The 24,244-nt window shown below is 51.7% G+C and overlaps 3 protein-coding genes across 4 annotated transcripts in view; 2 read left to right on the top strand and 1 right to left on the bottom strand.

The window, feature by feature from the left end:
• LOC146420171 (uncharacterized) overlaps nucleotides 1-24,244 on the bottom strand; it is a 482,891-nt gene that overhangs the window by 203,925 nt on the left and 254,722 nt on the right. The gene's annotated exons all lie outside the window — the stretch shown is intronic.
• On the top strand, nucleotides 7,106-8,747 carry LOC146420187 (uncharacterized). 2 transcript variants are annotated; one of them, XM_085048568.1, is made up of 3 exons: nucleotides 7,106-7,384; nucleotides 7,573-8,332; nucleotides 8,417-8,747. In XM_085048568.1, the coding sequence occupies exons 1-3, from the start codon at nucleotides 7,240-7,242 to the stop codon at nucleotides 8,745-8,747; spliced, it is 1,236 nt and encodes a 411-aa protein (XP_084904694.1). In that variant the 5' UTR covers nucleotides 7,106-7,239. The 2 variants fall into 2 exon arrangements, with proteins under 2 accessions (XP_084904694.1, XP_084904693.1); XM_085048567.1 differs by having other exon boundaries at nucleotides 7,573-8,747.
• LOC146420186 (serine/threonine-protein kinase pim-1-like) lies at nucleotides 16,133-21,216 on the top strand. The gene is made up of 8 exons (XM_085048534.1): nucleotides 16,133-16,172; nucleotides 18,325-18,474; nucleotides 18,831-18,880; nucleotides 18,995-19,045; nucleotides 19,254-19,620; nucleotides 20,230-20,406; nucleotides 20,661-20,814; nucleotides 21,052-21,216. Exons 1-7 carry the CDS (start codon nucleotides 16,133-16,135, stop codon nucleotides 20,765-20,767), a joined length of 942 nt encoding a protein of 313 aa, XP_084904660.1. The 3' UTR covers nucleotides 20,768-20,814; nucleotides 21,052-21,216.

The following is a 24,244-nucleotide window of genomic DNA, read 5'->3' as shown; positions in this document are numbered from 1 at the left end:
TGCAGCTGTGTCCAGCCACAGGTGAGGCTCCAACCTCGCTGGGAGAGGGCCCAGCTTGGAGAGTGCTGAACAAACAAACTGACAGCACTTCCAGTGCAGGAACAGCTGGATTCATTCTGCTGTTTGGTTTCTCCCAAAGCCTGGCCAGGGCTCAAGGAGGAACCAAGGGAGCTGACTTTGACCATACACCCCCAAAGAAAGCCAGATTTGGCCTTGTCTGGTTTCTAAATACTGAAAGGTAAAACCAGGTTTCACAATGAACAGCTAAAATGATCATTTTGGCAATAATATTTTGTTAATTAGCAGATACAAATATAAACTTTGGTTGGAAGGTTCATCTAGAGATCACCTTTGGCTCAGGGCCTGTTGTTCAGGCCTTGGTAGTTCAATAAGTCCATTGTAGATAAACTACAACCTTCATAACAATTCTTTCAATAATATAACCTTAGATTTAGGTATTAGGCATAAAGGCATAGCCCCTCGCTCTCCAATTAAATGCTCTTTAGGTTCATTACTCAGAGCTATAATTGGCAATCCTTTTAAAAAACATGCCTCATTAGTTGCTATTCTCTATGTTATCTATCAAGTCTTCCTTTTTTCTTGAGACTCTCTCTCTTTTTAGACAAATCTGAATTCTCTATTTTCCAGGAAAAACTGTCACAACAACTCTAACATGGAATCATAACACACCAAGTGCACACACTGCAATGATTACAGTCACTGCCACAAATGCATTTCACAGCAGCCTCCAATTTGGCAGCCATGAAGCCAATCCCACCAGGGAGAATTTTCTTCTTTCTGCCACTCTTCTACTGTTCTTTCTATTGAGGTCATTCCTGACTGTTGGACTCCAAACCCATCACTGATACAAGTGCCACATTCCTGTCCTAGAATAGCACAGGTTCCTCCCTGGGCAGAAAGCAGATAATCCAAGGCCATGTGGTTCTGTAGAGCTCCCATTTGTGTTTCTTGGGGCACCTAGGATGTGCTATTCGGTATTTTAATAGCATCATTTGCTACTTCTTCTAATAATCAATTTAGCTCCTTAATGTAAACTTCATAGGATGAGGCAGCACACAAAGGGCACAGGGTGAACCAGAATCTTTGGCTTTCTGAAATCAAAGGCACTCTTTGGGTGCAAAATCTTCTCTTGGCCCCACCTCTTCCCTGTGGTTGTTGCCAAAGTACCCAAAAGGGTGGCACTGCAGCTGAGAGTGGTGTAACACTGACCCTGAGCAGCTCCAGCACCCCAAGCTCTATTGACATTTTCAGTAATGCTAAACCATATAAATCCTTTCATATTTTGGCCTCTAACTATAACAGGGTAGGTTTCTCCTGAAGGGAAATCTTACTGAATCCTGTAAAACTGATCACTGTATTCTTTTGTTCCACAGTATAGTTTTCTCTAACTGTCCCTTCACTGTCTCCGTTACAAGTCAGAGCCCATTGAGAGAGTTCTGCCACCCCACAGGATGGGCCCTGCAAGGGAATCCTGTTCCTCCCAACATTGATTGAGAACAAATCCAGCAATTAGTTACACTGAGTATTTTAGCTACCTTGATCTTTACATTTTCATAGGAATTCTTATGACTAATCCCTTGGTGAAACTCCAGAGGTGTTTCTGGCAAACAAAGATTCTGGTTGACTATCAAGATACATCTTATAGGCATAAGTAGTTCTTTAGTGACAAGTGACTTTTTCCTCAGTCTCATTTGGGTTAGGAACAATAATTCCATTGTCCATGGAGCTGGCTCCTTTTCAATTCCACAATAATGCCCCAAGGTCCTTTGCTGTTCAGCTTCACTGCGGTGTCTGTGGGTAACAAGGCTTGGTGGGGTCCTTTCCCCTTCGGCTGCAGAGCTGCCAGCTCCCAGTCCTTGAGGTGCTCCAGGCTCCTGGCTGGAATTCCTGTGGAAGGCACTCAGGGTCACATCAGCCTTCACATGGAGCCCTGTGGATCAGAGCATTTTCCAAAGGGAACGTTGGGGCAAACAGGGAGATTTGGTCTGGCAGGATCTGTAAAACAACATCCTATAACATCTACTTGTTCTCCCATAGAACACTTGGCTGCAGGGACATATTTCCATTGTTCCTGCCCAGGTTTCAGGATTAAAACAGTGTTTTAATTTAATTTCTCTGGAGCTGTTCCATCAGCTGGCTCAGAAGGGCCACTTTGCCTCTGGACCCACACCTTGGCTCCATTATTAGGACTGCTGGATCCAAACCCTTTGTTTCCACAAGCAGTAGTGATTTGAGGTGGATCTTTTTTTTTTTTTCCCCAAATGTCTTTAAAACTACAATGTCAATAATCATACTACCCTGTCATGGGGTTGAATAATTCAATTTTGTTCACTATTGTTTAACAGAATTCAATTTCTCCTTGATAATCTGTATAAATTTCTCCTCCCATGACATGAACACTTTGCAAGGCCAAGCTGCAGTGAGCAGATATCAAACCAGAGTGTCCTGGAGGAATCTGAATTCCTGTTTTGGTATTGATAACTCTCATTTGCTTCTGATTTATCCTCATTAAATCTAATGCATAAAGGTCCAGCCCTGCAGCTCCTGGAGTGGACCTGTAAGGGGTTCTCCATCAGGACAGGTTCCCATCTCCTTATTTTTTCATCTGCTCTTTTAACAACCTCTTCATCTGTTCAACAAGTCCTGCAGCTTGTGGACAGTCTGGTACATGAAAAACCCAGCAGCCTTAATCACTCTATTTCTCACAGTAACAGACAAAGCATTCCACATCATAGTATCACCAAAGCCTATAAAAATTGCCAATTTCATCCCTTCCTCCTGTATTTATTGTAAACAATCTCACAATGTTTACCACTGACATTCAGGTCCTGGCCAATCATATTCTGTAAGGTATTTAGAGTTACATTCCTGAGCAGCCAAAGTTAACAAATGTCACCATTTTATATATATATATATAAAATTATGTTGTGATATTTATATTTATACTTATATTTATATAAGAATTTTTTTCATTATATATGAAGTTTTTATTATAATATATATGCATAGAGTTATTATGTTATTATTATTTCACTTGCGCAGATGAATCTGAGCTCAAGATTAAAAACTCCTTCTGTCACTCCATGTGGGAGCATCCCACCAATGGTTCCTTTCGTTGGTGCTTTTTACAATATCCTGTTAACAAAATCCATGTATGTCTTCCCAAACACACAAGATCTTTCCCTTTTTCAGAACGCAATTTTTGGATGCATTTTAAGACATCCACTGGTTCAGCTGCTTTTAACCAACTTCCCCATTGCTCACACAGTGCTCTGACCTCAGCCCACTCCAGAGCCAGCGAACCATAGGGAAGGTCTTCCCATCCAGAAATTTCAGACAGGACTGATTCCTTACATTCACATATAAAAAGTGACATTTTGCTGTGATCTGGACAGACTATGCCAATTTTGTTTTGCCAGTGGGCAGGGCCAGCACCAAAGACACAAACACCAACTGAAGGAATCAGTGCAATTTCCTACTGTTCAGAGCAGCAAAGAATCACAACAGGAGAAGCTCAGCAATGCACCCAATCATTCCTACCAAAGATTGCCTGTAATGATTTAGAAAGATCCATCACCAGTTACCCTCAGACTTTACCATCACCCAGCCCCACACATCAGCTGGGGAAGCTGTCACAGCCAAGGACTGCAGAGCCACTCTGGACACTGGGAATTCCTGCAGCTGTGTCCAGCCACAGGTGAGGCTCCAACCTCGCTGGGAGAGGGCCCAGCTTGGAGAGTGCTGAACAAACAAACTGACAGCACTTCCAGGGCAGGAACAGCTGGATTCATTCTGCTGTTTGGTTTCTCCCAAAGCCTGGCCAGGGCTCAAGGAGGAACCAAGATATTTGACTTTGACCATACAGCCCCAAACAGGCCAGATGTTGTATTTCATGGCCTTGTTTAGCTTCTAAATACAGAAAAGTCAATACATGATTCACTAATGAGTGCACACATCTATCACAATGCTAATGATCATGCATTAGCATGATCATGATATTTCAGTAATGAGTGGATACAAAGATAACCTTTGGTTGGAAGGTTGATGGAGAGGTCACCTTTGGCTCAGGGCCTGTTGTTCAGGCCTCAGTCAGGCCTCTTGTTCAGGCCTTGGCACTTCAGGGATGTGGTTTAGTGCTGGGCTGACAGTACTGGGTGAACGGCTGGGCTTGATAAGCTCAGAGGTCTTTTCCAACAGAAAGCATTCTAGAATTCCAGGAGTTTATCTGCTCCATTCCGCTAGGTCCCTAGTAGCAGCATTACTTGGGTCAGAAAGTCCCTTCTTGGTCAGCTCTTGAGGCCTAAGGCTTCAGGCCCTTTAGCTCCTGGTGCTAAGCTGCTCATGCTGAAGGAGATGACTCAGAGAGAAGAATACAGTTCATCCAATTCCTTCTGGACACTGAGAGGGGAGGCTGTGAAAACAGGAGCATTGTTTGGTGTTGCCTCCTCTCTTCCCTTCACACCTTTCAGTGCTCTGAAACAGCCAAGAGCTTTCTTCAAGAGTGCAAGGAAGCAGCTGTTCCTTCTGCCAGGTGTGGCTCTCTCCAGTCTCTGCACTTGACTGCTTTTGTCCCTCTTGCTGTGCCCTCTGTTCCCCCTCTGCTCGCTGGCTGCTGCCCAGGACTGTGGAACTGGCCCAGATCAAGTGCTCGAGAGCCTCATTTCTCTGCCCTTGGAGCTGCCTGGGCACAGCAGCCTTTTCCATCTGCAAGCTCCATATGGACAGGGAGTCCCCAGCTCCGTTCCTTGCACAACCTCCAGGAGCCCAGGGCCTGCCATCTCAAGTCCCTGCTGGCACTGAGGGCTCTCAGGTGCCTCAGGCTGCTGTGACACCACTGCAAACAGGAGGCAAGAGTGGCAGGGGCTGTGCTCAAAGTCACATCCATTTCCTCCTGCCGCTGCTGCTGTGGGGTCATTTGTCCAGCCCTGCCCCAGACTCAGGGATCAGCTCCAGGCCCTGCTGCTGCTCCCTCGGGATCAGCCACAATCTGGTTGTTGCTCTCAATGCCAGCAGAAGCAGTGGCTGAAGCAGCAGGTGCTGACAGTGCCCCAAGCCCTGGGGCCAGAGGGGTCCCTTGGCTGCAGGGCTGGGAGGGAGCTGCCCCTTGTTCTCACTGTGCCTCACACAAAGCTGAGCCCCTCACAAGTGGGGCAGCACAGCAAACAGGGAGCCTGCCAGTCTCTTCCAGCCATGTCTGCTCAGAGTTTGGCCCTGGAAGCTGCAGGTGGACAAAGGCAGCTGCTCGGGTGCCTTTGGGTGTCCCCATGTTCAGCAGTGCTGCTCCATCAGTCTGTGCACAGCAACAGGGGAAAGCCTCAGCCCTGCAGGGGCCAGGAGCTGCCAGGCTCTGCCTGAGCAGCTCAGCCAGTGGGAAGGGAGCTGCTCCACATGGGAGCCAGGAGAAATGAACATTAATTTTTCTCTTATAAGAAAAAAAAAAGGAAAAAGAAAAGGAAAAACCTAGATAAAATGTGAAAAATAAAGACAAAATCTTTGTGTATAGTGAAAATTCTTCTGTAACTTTGGATAAGAGGTAACTGATTTTTTTAAAAAGAGATGCCAGTATTTACTTTCTAAATTTGCTAGTGGCATGGATCCGTCTTACTGACTTCAGCACCCTTTTAAAAAAGATTTTGAGGTTTGTTTCAAATATCTCACTGCCAACCTGTCCCGGTTACAGGAGCACGGTGCCAGTTTGGCACTCTGTGGGTGTAACCAAACTGGGCATTCTACTCCCATTAGGTCATATCTGATGAGCTGTTGATGACAGGTCGTTTGCAAGAGCTGCCCAGTGCAACCCTGACCCATCAAGCTACCAGCTGGGTGGTAAATGAGATAAGGAAGGGGAGGCAAACCCTGTGAGGCAGGACATTGTTTCCTTTTCTTCACACCAATGACTCAGCTGAGATAACTCCCTCCAGGGAAGCACCAGCATAGTCCCACCCAGCCTGAGGGGTCATCTCTGCTAATGGGCCATCGTGGACTCAATGGCACCAGCACAATGGGCAGCAACAACGACTGAGACCATCAAGTACTCCTCAAATATCCCATGACTCACAGGATAACATAATTCCATTGTGAAACTCCCTGCCCAGGGAGAGGTACTGAGCATTCCCACCTGAACCTGAGCATATAAAATCTGGCTCTGGGGCCTGGGGACACCACTTCCACTCAACGGATCCAGAGAAGGAGCAGAACTTCCACAGGACTACAACCTCAACAGGACTGTGACCACCACTTGGTAGGATTTCGACCATTGCTCTGACCAACAGGGAGCCAGGTTGTACTCAATCTTTGTGGGTTAAAACCAGTTTTCTCTGTACCTGATTTATTGTAATCTCTTCAAGCAATTGTAACTCTGACCTGTAATGTCTGTGGGGGAAGTTTAGTGGGGTTCACTTCTCCTGCCAGTTTACTTTTAAATGAGCACAGTGCTTTTGGGTGGGTTGTTTGGAGTATGAAGGACTTCCAAGATGCATAATAAACATCCCTTGGGTGATGTTGGGGTGTCCCTGGGAGGTGTTTCTGGGTGTCCTGGTGGTGGCTGCTGGCACAGACCCAGCAGTGGGCAGGGGATGCAAGGAGCCCCCCTGCAGTGAGGGTTGGGTTTCCCAAATCAGGTACTGCCACCTCCAGCCCGGAGCCAGGGGGCTGTTGGACCCCTTGGGAGAACCAGAAGGGATGAACCTCAGGATCCTCAGAGTGGGGAGGGTGGAGAGGACAATACCATGAACAGGAGACTGCTGGCAGTCTGGAGGAGGGGAAGTCTGGAGGGAAGGAACCCTGTGACCCTAAGGACCCCGAAGTGGGGAACCCAGAGAGGGGGGTAATGCCAGGACAATCAGAAAATTCAAAAGCCTGGAAGCACTTAGGTGAGAAGCGACCCATGGAAACCCCAAAAGCCCTTGGCATCCCTAAGTGAGGGGACCCTGGAGGAGAGGGACCAGCATGACCCCAAAGTAGGGAGACTGGACAGGGAGAAATTTGGGGATTCCCAAGACCCCCAAGAGCCCAGGGAGGGTGGGAACCATCTAGATGTGGTTCTAATACATGCAGAACCTCCAGCAGCCAGGACAGGAGGGACCACAAGAATTCCAAAGTGGAGAGACCAGAGAAGGGAACTCCTGAGATTGTTTTTGGGTTTTTTGATTGTTTGTTTTCAAAATCTTTGTGTTTTGGAGGATTTTATGGACACCAGATGCCTGGTGACTTCTAGAAATGGACTCGAGCAGGGGGACCTTCAAACTCAACGTGCTCACACCTTGTTTTTTTCCCCTAAACCAGGATTTCCCATTGCCAAACCTTGGCTGGATGGAGAAGAAGGAAGTAAGGAAGAGGAAGATGCCCCAGGACAGCCAGGCAGGTGAGAAGGAAGTCACTGCCCCTTTCTCCCTCTCTTCTCCTCCATCTCCCAGCCCAGCATTGCCCCTGGCTGCAGGATAACCCTGCTGCTGACAATATCATGCCAAGAATGGATTGGGGGGATCTCCTTCCCCTTCCCTCTGGCATGGAGGAAAATCTTAAATCATCTCCTTGTGTTTTCTCCCCCAGGCAATGAGCTGGGAATGGACACCATAGAGGACAAATCCTCCCTGCAGGACCTCATGGAAGAGGCCGATTTGAACGGCTCCATGGTGCAGGAGTCCAATGGGGAGGAAAAGCCCTGGAGATCCCACATGAGGAGAGGTTCCAAACCGAGCCCAGGGTGCTGTGAGGAGCAAAGACCCACCCTGTGCCAGGAAATTGGCCAGCAGTCAAGCCAGAGCTATGAGCAGGTGGCCCATGAGCAGCTTCACACCAGGGAGAAGACCTACAAGTGCTTGCAATGTGGGAAGAGCTTCAGGACAAGCTCTGACCTGATCCGCCACCAGATGATCCACACTGGGGAGAGACCCTATGAGTGTGGGGAATGTAGGAAAAGCTTCATCAGGAGATCCCACCTGATCGCCCACCAGAGGATCCACACTGGGGAACGGCCCTATGAGTGTGGGGAATGTGGGAAGAGATTCAGAGACAGCTCTGATCTGATCGTCCACCAGAGGATCCACACTGGGGAGAGGCCCTATGAGTGTGGGGAATGTGGAAAGAGCTTCAGGAAAAGGTCTGAAATGATCCGCCACCAGAGGATCCACACTCAGGAGAGGCCCTATGAGTGTGGGGAATGTGGGAAGAGCTTCAGTCAGAGCTCCAGCCTGATCACCCACCAGAGGATCCACACTGGGGAGAGGCCTTATGAGTGTGGGGAATGTGGGAAGAGCTTCAAAAACAGCTCTTCCCTGATCGTCCACCAGAGGATCCACACTCAGGAGAGGCCTTATGAGTGTGGGGAATGTGGAAAGAGCTTCAGCCAGAGCTCCTACCTGATCCGCCACCAGAGGATTCACACTGGGGAGAGGCCCTATGAGTGTGGGGAATGTGGAAAGAGCTTCAGCCAGAGCTCCTACCTGATCATCCACCAGAGGATCCACACTGGGGAGAGGCCCTATGAGTGTCCCGAGTGTGGGAAGAGGTTTCCAACCTCATCCAGTCTCCTCCTCCATGAGCGCATTCACACAGAGGAGAGGCCTTTCCGCTGCCCTGACTGCAGAAAGGGCTTCAAGCACAACTCCACACTCATCAGGCACTGGCACATCCACACCGGGGAGAGACCCTATGAGTGTCCTGAGTGTGGGAAGAGCTTCACCCAGAGCTCTCACTTGACCAAACACCAACGGAGCCACCAGTAAGAGAAACCCTGCTCAAGCCCCGACGGCAGGAAGAGCTTTGTCTTCTGCTCCAGCTTCATTACCGAAAGCCTCATGGTTTTACTGCTCTTTGGGAGGGGTGTTTTGTGTTTGGGAGCTATTCTGGATGGTTTGGTGCTTCAGGGGTATTTGGTCCAGTTTCTTCCACCATTTTGAGTTTGAAAAGCCAAGAGGGTTCATGCAGTACCTCAAAACCATTCAGTTCCACTGGAAAGGACTCAATCTCACCCCAAAGTGGGTCAATCCCTGCCCAAAATGACTGAATTCCACAGCCCCTCAGGGTGGGATGACATTGGAAGGGGATTGGCAAAGTAGGATGCTGTGGCTAGCACAGGTCTTTCCCATGAGAATTCCTTTTGTGTTTTATAAATAAAGATAAAGTTTGGATGTTATTAAAAACAGTGTCCCAAGATCTGGACGGTGCAGGCCTGGCCAATCAGGCCTAGGGGGAGGTTTCTGACCGACCAGTCTGGGTGACCTTTGAAAACTCTATATATATGATGAAATCAAAACAATAAAGGTCTTTCCTTCTTGCCACTGAGAACTGAGTTCTTTACTCTGCTAGCGGCTCAACAGTGACAGGATGCAGTTCCAGAGAGGTGAGATGGGCATTGGGTGGGGCAGGATGGGTGGGATGGGAATTGGAGGGCTGGAATGGTGGAAATAGGGCTTGGGAAGAGGGTCTTGATGTCCAGGAGAGGTGTGGTGGGTTGGGGTGAGGATTGGGAGGGTGGGGCAGGGTCTGGAAGGAGACAGCCAATGGTTGGGGGTGATGAAGGGAGGGGGAACTTGTTCGTGAGTGGGTTTTTGGGTGTTATATAACAGGAATATTTTTCATGAACCTTGAGGCAATAAAGAAAAAGGAGGTTCATCCTTTTTGTGTGGTGCTGTGTATTGGGATTTGGGGGTTCATTTCTTGTTGCTATTATTTGTTTGAATTATTTATTAGTGTTATACTCCTAAATCCCACCCATTGTTAATAGTGGCTGGATAGCACCTCACTGGGAAGGTTCCCTTCCTTCTCACAGTGGGATTGAGCTGTATGGTCACTTCCAAGTTGCCAGTGGCTTCTGAAGATGCAAAGTCCTGTTTATGGTGGTTTTGGTGTGGTTTGGAGCTGGGGAAGGGTCTCATCCCCTCCCAGAGGTGCTCTGAGCCTGCTCTGCACCACATCTGCACTTGTGGAGCCTCACAGCTGTCCTGCCCTGGGGACATGGCAGGACTCCCTCTTGCCAGGGCTGAGGCCCCTCATGGCCCCTCAGAGCTGCTCATAGTCCCTCATAGTCCTTCATGGCTCTTCATTTCCTGTCACAGCTCCTTGTGATCTCTCACAGCCCTCATGGCCCCTCGCAGCCTCTGAGAGCTCTTCATGGCCCCTCATGGCCTCTCAGAGCCCCTCATGGTGCCTCACAGCCCTCACTGCCCTTCCCAAAGGAGAATGGATCAGGCTCTGCTCGTTCTCCTTTTATTTCAGTCACTTCACAGTGCCGAGTAAAGAAAGGCTGAAATGGAGCATTTCCCCAGTGTTCCCCTCTGGGTTAATGTCAGGGCCAAAGCTCTGTGCTGGCGCTGGCCTGAGCCCCAACATCACTGCAGCCCCAGGGCCTTTGCTGTCCCCCCGGTGTCCATTCCCTGTCCCCAAGTCCCGCCCGGCTCTGGCAGCAGCAGGAGCACAGCGCAGTGGGCGCCAGCCTGGCCCAGCCGGGGCTCCCAGCAGGAGCAGCAGCAGCACCAGCCCTTCCCAGCTGCTCCTGCCTTGGCTTCCCGAGGGGTTTTTCCAGGGAATTCTGGCCTAGAGCAAGAATCAGCCCCAGACAGCCCTGATTGCTCAGGGCCCAGCTGTGCTGCCCTGAATCAACCTTCAGAGAAAGAACAGATCAGGTTCCAGCACTGTTTTCAGCACTGCTTTACTCACCCTGAGGTGACAGCAGGAGGCTGTTGTTGCCTTTGCCTTGGGAATTGCAGATCACGGCTGCTGTTGCCCCTCTTCTGGTTGCCACCTGCATTTTACCATTACAACTGCAATTCTCTCTTTCAATCAGTACTATCCATGGTGCTTTCATGACAGTGAGCTCAGAATTTTTGTCACAGGCATCATGATTAGCAGATGTTGAAATGCTCACAAGTCCCTGAGCACTAAGTCATGCAGAATTAAAGACACACAGGCCACATTCACAGTGCTCAAACACAGCCCTGTTGCTGGTGCTGTTGAAATAGAACCATCTTACAGAGGCCATCTCAGAAACTGCCTCTGGAGTGTAAAGTAAAATTAAAAAATTCACCAGGAAGGAAAAGTCAGAACTTCTTGACTTGCTTCATTGCTTCCTCCTGGCAGCAGAACATGGAGATGCCCAGAGGGATTTCCAGCCACTGCTGATCCCAGCTGGAGCCCAGAGGGCAGCCAAAGCCAGCGGGCATTGGTGTCTGTGCTCCTTCCTGCAGGTGGCCCTTGGCAGGAGCACTTGGAGTCACTGGTGGCAGCACTTGGTATCTGTCAGAAGATCTCAGTCTATCCTGGAATTATCTTCTCGTTGAAGCGATCTCGTGCAGCACACAAATACCTCTGCCGCAAAGGCACAGAACACCCTGGCATTTGATTATGCTACATTCTGGAAAGTGTTACTTCCCATTGCTCAACTCAAGGAGCTCAAAAAAGCTACAAACTACCCAAATCCATTGGTATGGCCTGAGAATGCAAAAGATTTGCTGGTTGGCTTCTTGTCTCAAACCAGCAATTAATTTACCTTAACGTCATCCATTGGGAGTCACTTACAAAAACCAAGCACTAATCAGAGACAAGAAAAGGGGCCATTCTTTGGTTTGCAAAGGGTTTTCTATGAAGGGATAATCATATAAAAATTCTGTTCAGGAACAAAAGTTCTCAAGAAATGAAGGTCCCCTCAATGCTACAAAAGCACCCCAACCAAATGAGTATACTGCAAAAAGACAAATCCTCTCTCTGACACAGATATCTAAGTGGCCAATAAAGTGCAGCTCTCCCTTCTTCTTCCCTGCATGAGAATCAGGACCACTAACAGAAGTCACAGATATTCTTCCTGCCCTCTGTAAGCAAAGCTGTGCAAAACCACAGATGTTCTCGCAGGGGCTCCTGTGGGCTGCCCAGGTACAACACGGCCTGGTGCAGGTGCCTGACCCTTTGGCTCAAGTCCTCTGCCAGCTGCAGAGAGAGTGCCAGGAGGGAAGGTTTGGCGTGGGCTCTGCCCCTTGGCTGGGCTCTCCCTGCAGCCAGCCCTGGCCTCCCCTGCTCGCAGAGCCCAGAGGTGCAGCCAGCAGCCGCTGGCGCTGGGCTTTGGAGGGGGCAGAGGGCCGGGTGCTGCCTGGGGAGCCTCTGTGCCACCCCACTGCAGAGCCCAGCTGGGCTGGAGCTCCATGGGCACCCGGCTCGGGGCCAGAGCAGCCTGGAGAGGAGCCCACATGGCCTCTGGGTGCAGCAGTGGACAGGCCTTCATATGCCTCACTCTGCTCTTTTATTCACATCCCATGAGTTCCTCACCTGCATTTCCAACCATGTTCTTCACACAGCTTAAAGAAAGTGTCATAATCATAATTATTACTATGATCCCAATTATACTTTACAAAAGCAGTCAGAGAAAATCCAAGTCCTTTAAATATTTTATTTAAACAGTTACTTTCTAATCCACCCCTTAATCCCCTGCTGGATGCAGCAACTGATTTTATCCTCTCTACCTGATCATCCAATTCAGCATCACATTTGCAATGTGCACACAACAAGTGTTGTTGCTTCAATTCAAGGATCCACATACTCCATGTAACAGCAAAAGATCTAATGCCAGTTTGTTCTGCAAGGTCATTTTAGTTGTGGCTCATAATTGTTCATTTATTTCAGTAAACCCCAACTGATTTGCATTCACTGAAGTTCCCATTTGCAGTCCAATGGTGTGTGTTTGGTCTGTTCCTCAAGGCAGATCTTTGAGGAGTAAAGATGGATTCTAAAATCCATCCCACAGCAATTCCCATGCTGGGATGTTTCCAAGGTTCATCCCCTTTAACCTTTCCCCACAGTTGGGTTCCCAGGGGTGACTCCTTCCACAAGGGATGTAACCTTAATACCCCAAGTGTCCATTGTGCTCTTGATTCCCCTAAGGGCAAATGTGTGCTCCAAATTCTATCACTTCCCACCCATCCTGTGTGAACTAATGATTTTACCATGTCCTGCTGACAGTCTGTGTCTCTCCAAGCCACACTGTTTGTTAGGTGAGACCTAACAGGTGTCATTAAGAAAGGCAGAATAATTTCTACAAACACATCCCAGCCTTAGAGCCTGGGCCACAGCCATGAGCCACTGTACCTCAGGATTCCAAGTAGTTCCAGTGTCTATCCAAATGCAATTCCACTTTTCCTCTGTCCTGGGATCCTTTGGCCTTGACCTTATTAAATCAGGATATTTTATACCCACCTGGAAGGGGTCCTCTGGGAGGCCTGGGCTCCCTTCCCAGTCCAGACACCACTGAACTGGCTGGATATATTCCCATTGTCCTATCTAAGGGCTGTTCCATACTTCTGGAATTTGACATCCCCAAGGGGTATCAGTGCAATCTGTCAGCCAATAGAAATTTCCTGAGGTGATTTCCACATCCAGTTTTGAGATATTCCAGTTCTCAACAATATCGTTCTGATGTCTAAGAATTCCTTTGGAAGGAATATTCTCCTTCCATCCCTTTCCATTTGCCCTGGGTGCTATTTCCTTCCCACATGTGTTCCCAGATTTTTGTCAAAGTGCTGACTAAAGCTCCCTGTGGAATTGGATTTTCTGCAGAGAAAATGTGTTGGCAAACAAGCTGTTATAGTGGTTACATTCTGTAATCTGACAAAGTCTTGCATTAACTTTAAGAATAAATTCCTCTCCCCAGAGATTAATAACATAGTTTCTATATCTATTTCTAAAACAGTAGGAGATATATATATGTGTGGCTAGCACAGAGTTTTCCCATGAGAATCCTTTTCTTTCTCCTTCTTGTGTTTTATAAACAAAGATAAAGTTTGGATGTTATTAAAAACAGTTCAGGCCTGGCCAATCAGGCCTAGGGGGAGGCTTCGACCTGACAAATTTGGGTGACCTTTGAAAAGTCTATATAAGAGGGAATTAAATAATAAAATCTTTTTCTGGATGCCACATTTTGAACCTGGGTCTTCTTACTCTGCTAGCGGCTCAACAGCGACATATATGTGTGTATATATATATATATATATAAAACCTCCAGGGTCTCAGTCAGTTTTCTCTCTGCTGTATTTAATGTGTGGTTGCTGGTTTTACCTGCGTGTGATGAACCCAGGGTTTGATTCCTTCCACCCTGAGGGCAGTGTAGGTTACCAGGAGGACTTGGAAAGCTCCTTTGCACTTTTCCTTCAAGGGTTCAGAGCTCCAACTCTTTACATACACAAAATCCCCAGGCTGGAATGGATCAACAGGGGCATCCACAGCAACTGGTACCAACAGGGTTATAAACTGCCCTTCCTAAAGAAATCCGGTATAGATTTACATCTGTTTCTCCCTTTGAATGGATTTCTCCAGGAACTGATGGTGTTTGGTACAGCCAACCCTACAGCAATTCACTAGTTTTGTCCCTGGCTGAATTCTGACTCACAGAAGAGCCAGATGAAGGGTCTGTGGCCATTTTAAATAGGTTTCTTAAAGTCCCCCAAAATGAGGCAAGGTGTCCACAAGGCACATTTTACTAATTTGTTGTTTCAAATTCTAAATCATCCTTTCCACTTTCCCACTCAGCTGTGGTCACCAAGGGCTGTGTCAGTCCCTTTTTATACCCAGGCTTTTGCTCAGCTGTTGCACCACATCTGCTATAAAATGGAGACTTCTCTCTGAAGACAACCCAAGTGGCCCCCAAATCTTGGTATGATTGATTAAGCTTAATTTTTACCACTTCCCTGGATTTTTTGGTATGACAGGGAAAGATCTCTGGCCATTCAGAAAATTTGTCCACCATTACCAAATGATACTGATTCCAAATTTGTCTGGGTAATTCAGAGAAATCCATTTCCAATAACTTCTAGATTAATTTCCCTGTTTAACTGTTCCAGGAAGTGGCCTTTTCCTATTTCTGGGATTGTTTTTAAATAAATGGAACAATTCACTGTTATTGATTTTGCAATTTCATTCTATCCCACAGCCAGCTCAGAATTTCAGGCATTTGATATCATGGACTCAGTTCCCCAGTGGGTTTTGTTGTGGGCTTTTTCCTTTATTTCCCTCATTACAAAAGGTAATCCCTCCATCCCTCTTCATTCTAAGTGGCTTTTAACATATTTGCTAAACATTGATTTGTACAGGGTTCCACTCCCCTCCCACTTGGTTTGAGGGGGTCTCATCCCATCTTTTAGCACCCCTTCTCCCCTTTCCCATCTCCCAGCCCCCGCCCCCCTTCTCACCGCGCCCCCCGCTCACCCCGCGGCCGGGGGGACTCCCAGCGCCACCAGTGCCACCAGTAGGGCCCCAGCTGTCCCCACACGCTCTTGCCGTGCCCAGCGCCGGTTTTGCAGGTGCGCAGAGCCCCAAAGCAGCCCAAAGCGCTCTGCCCTGGGGGGTCCCCAAAGCGGCCCCGCCCCGCGCGGCACTGGCAGTACCAGTCCGGAGCAGTGCGCAGCGCGGGCGGGCGGCATCAGCCGTGCCGGGCAGGGCCGGGCAATGCCCGCGGGGCTCCCCCCGCACTCGGCCCCCGCTTGCCGGGACAGCAAGGGGGGCCCGGCCTGGGCGCCCCCCACCTCCCCCCTCCCCAAATTCCGCTCCCGGGGGCGCGGGGGGCGAGGGGTGGCGCAGGTGGGGTCCAGAGGTGCCGGAGCCACGTGTCCCCCCGCTGCCAGTGCCACCCCCGAAGGATCAGGGGTACCCCAAAACTCCCTCACAGCTGCCGGATACCCCGCAAGCCCCACTAAGGAGTTGGGTCCCCCGGCTTCATCACCCCCAACCTTCGGCTGCCTCATCCCAGGCCCCATTCCACTCCTCACCCTCCCGCAGACTTCATCCCACTCCCCAATCCACATCCCATCCCATCCCATTTCTCCCTGCAGCCGCCACCAGGACCCCCGAAAAACTCACGTCTAGGTTACTCCCCAATATCCCCGCAAGGAGCATTTGCGACTCACATTCGGAGTCCTGCGAGATCCAAACATCCGCCCCCTCCCCCCACCCCCCCAACGTTCACAAAAAAAAACCAACCCTCCCAGGATTAACCAAAGTTATTTGGGTCTCGGATCTGGTGTCCTACAAGGTACAAAAGCCCCCCCTCCCAAAAAGAACCCCAGGCACCGCCCAAGATATTTGGGCCGAGCTCCCCCTGCCCGCTCACCTGCGGGATGCCCCGAGAAGGGCGATGCTCTCGGGCCGAGGGTTGCGGACAGAAAGCGATGGACGTACGTGGTGACTGCTTCTTCTGCTTCTTCTGCTTCTTCTGCTTCTCTTTCTGCTCCTCTGGCCCTCCTCTTCCTCCCGCTCCCCTCCTCCACCCCTCCTCCTCACCCGCTCTTCCTCCTCCTCTGTCTCTCCTCCTCCTCTCCTGCCTCCTCATCCTCTTCTTTTTATTTCTGACTCCCATCCCAGCTTTGTCTCACATCACCCTTGGTCCATCCCATGCTCAGCAGAGCATCCTGTGCTCTGTCAGCACTCTCTGCTCCTTCGGGAAGGATTTGGGATTTATGCCAGGCACAGACACTGAACCTCACCCCAAACTGCCCCGGTGCCATTGCTGTCCCCTGGGCGCTGGGCAGCTGCTGTCCCAGGGCAAGCAGGGACACAAACGGAGCCAAGTGCAGCCCAGCTGCCCGCCCTGATCCAGACGAGCCCCAGGGACAAGGTCCTGCAGAGCCACACGGAGCCCTCGGCTCCTGGCTGGCAACGGCTTGTGTTGTGGCTGCCCCAGCGGCCAGAGCGAGTCCTGGAGCTCCCCCAGCTCCTGCAGCAGGACCCAGGTTCCACCTGCTCTGCCAGGCCCTGGCCAGGGGCCAGCAGATCCACTGGCTCCGTGCAAAGGGGGAAGACAAGAAGAATGCATTGGATGCAGCCCCCAAGGACCTCGAGCAAATTGTTCAGGAACATCCAGACCTTGAGCTGATGTTTGCAAAGCTGCAGCTGGCAGAGTTCTGTGGTGCAGGAGACCCAGCATGGGAAGAGGAGACCTACAAGGAGCTGCAGGAGAAACACCCTGAGCCTCAAATGCTGCTGTGCTCTAGATTTCTGCTGGAGAAAGTTCTTCCTCTCCGGGAAGATATCCCGGGATGAGGCAAAAGCCAAGTTTGTTGCTGGTGACATGTTTCCCGTGCAGAGAGAGCAGAGGAGCTGAAAGTGGAGGCTGGGAGCCTGGGAGGAGGGAGGGGTGAGCAAGGTGGTTTTTTAGGGTTTGTTTTAGATCTCCTTCTCATACTGTGATTTGCTTGGAATTCAATTCCCTTAATTTCCCTAACTTCTGTCAGCTGTGCCCATGACAGTGACCAGTGAGTGAGTTCTCCCTGCCCTTATCCCAGCCCACGAGCCTTTCCTCCAGAGTTCTGTGTCCTGCAACTGTGAGGACAGTGACAGAGTGGCTTTGGTGGCACCTGGCACCTAGCCAGGGCCAGCGCAGCCCAATAATCCCTGCAATCCATTCCCTCCAGGAAAGGTTTGTGAAAAGAGCAAACAGGACTGTGGAGAAGATTCCTGGAAAACTGAAACAGCTTTCAAGAAGTGAAATGAAAATGTAAAGAAACAATCCACGATGTTTTCCTCTATTTATTTCTATGCTCCCCTTTTCCATGTTGCACTACTTCTCCATGCCATTAATTGCAAATGGATCTCACCTCGAAGATCTATGGCTTAGCAAGTTTTAGACTCCCTGAAATACCATGAGTTACACACAGTTTGTCTTCCCTCGTTCTGTTTGGAAAGCAATGCAGGAGACATAAGTGCAGTGCTTGGGTTGGGAATGAATTCTAGAGACAGGGAATGTGCTCTGCTAGTGTTTGACCCTCAGCAGGGACAGTGCACAACAGCAGCCAAGGGGATTGCTGTGCCACTGTGCAGCAGTCAAGCCTCTGGATGTGGGCTGAACACGGCAAAGTTCCCGTGTTTGGACAGACTCAGGGGCTGCCCCCGGGGGCGCGCGGGGCTCGGCCGTGGGGCGCGCGGGGGCGAGCGGGGAACGGACAAACGGCCACTCGGACAAACGGCCACTCGGACAAACGGCCCCGGAGCTTCAGTTGCAGCGGCGACAGCGGCGACAGCGGCAGCAGCAGCGACAGCAGAAGCGAAAGAAGAGATTCTACGACCCTCTCCCTCCCTTTCTCCCGCTTGTCCTCTCCCTCTCCCCCTGTCCCGCAGCCTCTCCCGCTGTCCCTTTCCCTGTGTCCCCTCCTTTCGCGGTGCCCCTCTCCCCCTGCCATCTCGGGCCATGCCCCAGGCTCGCCCCCAGCCCCGGCCGGGGCTGCCCCCTCCCCGCCCCTGGGCGTCCCGCCGCGCTCTCGCCTCCGCCCGGCTCTCGCCATCGTGGCTATGGCGCTGCTGGGCGGGCATCAGTGGCTGGGTCTGGGGCAGCATCGCCACCCTTTGGCTCCGCCTGTCCCGAGCCTGGCCCCGGCCCCGACGCAGGGTCCAGTCTCGACCCCGACCGCGGCCCCGGCCTCGACCCTGGCCCCAGCTTCCGCCCCAACCCCGACCCCAGCCCCAGCCCCGGCCTCGACCCTGGCCCCAGCCCCGACCCCGACCCCAGCCCCGACCCCGACCCCAGCTCCGGCCCCGACCCCAGCTCCGGCCCCGTTACCGGCTCCTCCCGGGGCCCGCGGAGGACACACACGGCGCGGCCGCTCCCGCCGCCTCCGTTGCTCCTTCCCCGGCCCGAGCTCCGCCGCTCGGCAGTCCGGCCGCCAGCCCCGAGCCGCCCGTGCCCCGTTCAGAGGGGGATGCCCGGCCCGGGGCGGTGCACAGGCGGTCGGAGGCCGTGTCTGGCCTCGGGCCGAGCGGTGACGGCTGCGTGTCGCCCGCAGGGAAGGCGCAGGAGGCCCTGCAGGAGCGGTACCGGCTGGGCGAGCTGCTGGGGAAAGGAGGATTCGGCAGCGTGTACGCGGGGACGCGGCTGGCGGACGGCGCCCCGGTGAGTGGCGGGGCTGGCGGCGGGCGGAGGAGGAGGAGGAGGAGGAGGGCAGAGGAGGGTGGGGCTCGGCAAGGCGGGCGGCGAGCTGAGCCCGCTGCTCTCTGTTTCTCGCAGGTTGCCATCAAATGTGTGTCCCGGAACCGCATCCATTATTGGGGCGAGTTGGTGAGTGAGCGGGGCCAGCGGCAGAGCCCGGGCCGTGCCGGGCGGGGATAAGCCGGGGCCCAGCAGGGTGGGAGCCGCCAGGACGCCTCGAGGGAGTTAGAGCGGGTGTGGGGTGAGCGGGGGACGCAGAGCATCCCGGGCTGGGTGAGGGGTCCCAGAGCCCTGGCATGGCCTCAGCCCTGCTGATGACATCGTGGTCCTCCCGCAGCCCAATGGCACCCGTGTGCCCCTGGAGATCGTGCTGCTGGACAAGGTGTCCACTGGGTTCCACGGTGTCGTCCAGCTCCTGGAATGGTTTGAGCTCCCCACCAGCTTCTTGTTGGTGATGGAGCGTCCGGAGCGCTGTCAGAACCTGCGTGATTTCATCCTGGCTCGCGGGTTCCTGCCGGAGGAGGAGGCTCGGCGGCTGTTCTGCCAGGTGCTGGAGGCAGTGCGGCACTGCACCAGCTGCGGGGTCCTCCATCGAGACATCAAACCTCACAACATCATCATTGACCTGTGCACCGGACAGCTGAAACTGATCGACTTTGGCGTTGGCACCTTCCTCCAGGACACAGTCTACACGAAATTTGCAGGTGAGCCATCCCAGGGGTTGCTCCTGGGCACCTCATTGCCCAGCCTGGGTGTAGCACCAGGGATTCCCCCATTGGCTGCAGGTCATAGGATTGCTTCTTCAGCCAAGTTGCTTTTGGGTGGGAGGACCAGCTCCCGGCCCTGCCAAAAGCCTTCAGCATCCACTCTGCCCTGGGCTGGGGCTGGGGCAGGGGCAGCCAGCCTGACAAAAACCCCCATGGGGTAGCAGTGAGGGGGGTCAGACCCTGTGCCCTGGTTGGTTTGGTGTGCAGGCGAGGAAGGGCTTGGACTGCTCCACTCCCCTTGTTTGCCTTGGCTTAGTAATGTTTTATGGGGGCAACGCAGGCAGGGAGGAGAGTGGTTTTTCCCCACCACTGGGTGGGTTTTTCATTTGCATGTCATGATTGGGCATTCCCAGGGCTTCTGCTGCCCTCTTCCAGCCCCATTGGCTTCGTTTCCAGCCCCAAGTTTGTACACCAGTCACAGGTGCTGGCGAGAGGGCAGCAGGTCACCCCGTGTGCCACTGGTGCAGCCCCTGCATGCCCAGGGATGCTGGGGTGAGGCTCTGGGAGCAGCAGCATCCCCTGATGAACTCCATCTATATTCCATAGGAACCCTGTCCTACAGCCCACCAGAATGGACCCAGCTCAGATGCTACACCGGCGAGGCAGCAACAGTCTGGTCCCTGGGTATCCTGCTGTACCAGATGGTCTGCAGGAAGCACCCATTCAGGAGGGGCCGGAAGATCATCTTGGGGCAGATCTTGTTCCCACGACAGCTCTCTCAAGGTAGATCCTGATCTCTATGGCATAGCGGGAATACCAGTGCTGGGAGAGAGCAGCAGGCTCATGAGCATCCTGCTCTGGCAGCTGCTGAGGAGGTGGCACATGCCCTGCTCTCCTGCTCTCCTCCAAAATAAAGAATCCCTGGGGAAGTTTAGGCTGAGCTCTGAGCACACCCAGCATGGCCTGGGCACGGGAACGGGGAGGAAAAAGTAGGAGCCTTCTCCAACTGATTGGCAGTTTCTGGTTTCTCTCCTCAGAGTGCCAAGATATTATTAAGAGATGTTTGTCCATGCAACCCTTGGACAGGCCATCATTGGAAGAACTCTTCAGCGATCCGTGGATGCAGGGTGTTCATCTGCCCTAGAAGATGGGAGAGATCCATGTGCACAGTTTGATCCAGGGGCCTGGCAGGTAACAGTTCCACACATCTCTTGGCAATTAGAAGCAAAGAAAACCAGATGTTTTTTGACCTGCTTGTAGCTCTGAGCAGGGATCATCAGAAGGGAACTCACAGCTCTTGTGCTGGAGCTGAGCTGGAGATGTGCTCTGGCAAGCACTGGTGGCCACCATCCACCCTGGTTTTGCTTGTCTGGTTCATTGTTGTCTGGGGCCCTGGGCAGAACACTGACAGCCTGCTCTGACCTCCAGGGAAGGAGAAGGAGCCCCTGGAGAAGCTGGACCAGATGGGCTGCTGCTGGAGACGTCAAAGACAACTTCAAGGATTAGCACCTCTTCCTCAACCTGGCCATCTGCAGCTGAAGGTGATTGACTTCAATTCTGGTGCCTTCTGCAAAGACACACTCCAGACCTAATGTGCAGGTGAGTCCCCAGCCAGGGGATGCTCTGGGCATTGCACAGCCTGGCTGGGCACCAAAGTTCCCCCTCTTTGCTAGGGTGGATGTAAAGAATTATTCCGTTGTCTGCCAAGCTGCTCTTTGGCTCTGGGCAGCTGCTGAGGAGGTGGATCTGCCATGGCTGGCTGGAGGCTGGGCACATGTCCTGCCCTCCTGCCCTCCTCCCAGAGGCAGCAATGATGGGGAGGTTTGGGCACAGCTCTGAGCTCAGGCAGCATGGCCTGGGCACTGCGGGCAGTTGGGACAAGGGGGACAGGAGCCTTCAGCTGATGGGCAGTTTCTGGTTTCTCTCCTTCCAGCCGAGCTCTGCGGATGCTGAGGCTGCTCTGGGCTCTGCCAGGGCTCTGCTGGGGCTCAGCCCTGGGCACGGCTGGGTCTGCTCTGCCCTCCCATTGCTCTGACAGCTCTGCATCAGACGAGCCTGTTCTGAGCACACCGACAGAGCTTTCTGCTTGTGCAGGTGAGTGAGACTCTCCTGCAGGCCCAGAGATTGCAGTGAGGGATACACATCCAATTGGCAAGAACCCAAACACTCCACAGTCCCAGCAGAACGCCTGTATCTCCATAGGATGTTTTGTCTGTCCCACCCTTCACTCCTTTTGGGTTGGAATTGTGCAATTGCATTTCTTCCTCCTCTAGAATGCCACGAGTGAGTCAAACCTGGCGAGAGGGCTGTGTTCCTAAGGCAGTGCAGTCTGGAGTTGGTGAATGAAGAATTGCTCTTCTCCACTTCCAAACCAGAGCAAAAAGCTGTAAGTGGGACTTTGCATCTCTATGAAACCACTGACAATTTCAGAGGGAATGTACAGCTCATTCACAGGGTGAGAAGGAAGGGCATCTTCTTAATGAGATGGGGATCAGCAGAATTTAGATTCCCAGTCCTGCCTGGAGCTGGCAGGGCAAAAAGCAATTTCTTATTGCTTCGACCAGAATTTAAAATAACGTAATATTAGAAACAAACCCCAAAATCTATTAAAAAAGGCTGCTGAGGGTCAGGAAGATAGATCCATGCTATCAGCACATTGACAAAGTAAATAACTGAGTTCTCTTTTACAAAAGATCAGTTACCTCTTAATCCAAAGTTACAGAAGATTTTACCCTACACACCTGAGTATTGTTTTTATCTTTCATGTTTCATCTATATTTTTTTCTTTTCTTTACCCTCTTTTTTTCTTAAACCAGAGAACATGTCCTAAAAAAGAAATGCCCTTTGCTCCTGGCTCTCATGTGAAGCAGCTCCCTTCCCTCTGGCCCCTGGGGCTTGGGGCACTGTCAGCACCTGCTGCTTCAGCCACTGCTTCTGCTGGCATTGAGAGCAACAAGCAGATTGTGGCTGATCCCGAGGGAGCAGCAGCAGGGCCTGGAGCTGATCCCTGAGTCTGGTGCAGGGCTGGACAAATGACCCCACAGCAGCAGCAGCAGGAAATGGAGGTGACTTTGAGCACAGCCCCTGCCACTCTTGCCTCCTGTTTGCAGTGGTGTCACAGCAGCCTGAGGCACCTGGGAGCCCTCAGTGCCAGCAGGGACTGGAGATGGCAGGCCCTGGGCTCCTGGAGGTTGTGCAAGGAACGGAGCTGGGCACTCCCTGTCCATATGGAGCTTGCAGATGGAAAAGGCTGCTGTGCCCAGGCAGCTCCAAGGGCAGAGAAATGAGGCTCTCGAGCACTTGATCTGGGCCAGTTCCACAGTCCTGGGCAGCAGCCAGCAGCAGAGGGGGAACAGAGGGCGCAGCAAGAGGAACAAAAGCAGTCAAGTGCAGAGACTGGAGAGAGCCACACCTGGCAGAAGGAACAGCTGCTTCCTTGCACTCTTGAAGAAAGCTCTTGGCTGTTTCAGAGCACTGAAAGGCATGAAGGGCAGAGAGGAGGCAACACCAAACAATGTTCCTGTTTTCACACCCTCCCCTCTCAGTGTCCAGAAGGAATTGGATGAACTGTATTCTTCTCTCTGAGTCATCTCCTTCAGCATGAACAGCTTAGCACCAGGAGCTAAAGGGCCTGAAGCCTTTAGCCACAGGAGCTGACCAAGAGGGGATTTTTGACCAAAATAATGCTGCTACTAGGGACCTAGCTGAATGGAGCAGATAAAATCCTGGAATTATAGAATCCTTTCTGTTGGAAAAGACCTCTGAGCTCATCAAGCCCAGCTGTTCACCCAGCACTGTCAGCCCAGCACTAAACCACATCCCTGAAGTGCCAAGGTCTGAACAAGAGGCCTGACTGAGGCCTGAACAACAGGCCCTGAGCCAAAGGTGACCTCTCCATCAACCTTCCAACCAAAGGTTATCTTTGTATCCACTCATTACTGAAATATCATGATCATGCTAATGCATGATCATTAGCATTGTGATAGATGTGTGCACTCATTAGTGAATCATGTATTGACTTTTCTGTATTTAGAAGCTAAACAAGGTCATGAAATCCAACATCTGACCTGGTTTGGGGCTGTATGGTCAAAGTCAAATCTCTTGGTTCCTCCTTGAGCCCTGGCCAGGCTTTGGGAGAAACCAAACAGCAGAATGAATCCAGCTGTTCCTGCACTGGAAGTGCTGTCAGTTTGTTTGTTCAGCACTCTCCAAGCTGGGCCCTCTCCCAGTGAGGTTGGAGCCTCACCTGTGGCTGGACACAGCTGCAGGAATTCCCAGTGTCCAGAGTGGCTCTGCAGTCCTTGGCTGTGACAGCTTCCCCAGCTGATGTGTGGGGCTGGGTGATGGTAAAGTCTGAGGGTAACTGGTGATGGATCTTTCTAAATTATTATAGGCACTCTTTTGTGGTGATGATTCGGTGCATTGTTGATGAGCTTCTACTTTTGTGATAATTTGCTAATGATCATGTGCTTTGCTGAGCTTCTCCTTTTGTAATTCTTTGCACTTTTGAATTATATAAATTATGCCAATTATATAAATTATGCCAATCCTTCAGTTGGTGTCTGTGTCTTTGGTGCTGACCCTGACCACCAGCAAAACAGGATCCCCTCCTACCTAAGTG

Source organism: Lichenostomus cassidix, unplaced genomic scaffold, assembly GCF_008360975.1.
Source record: "Lichenostomus cassidix isolate B80296 unplaced genomic scaffold, HeHo_3.0 HiC_scaffold_44, whole genome shotgun sequence".
NCBI lineage: Eukaryota > Metazoa > Chordata > Aves > Passeriformes > Meliphagidae > Lichenostomus > Lichenostomus cassidix.
This window is presented reverse-complemented; position numbering and strand designations above follow the sequence as displayed.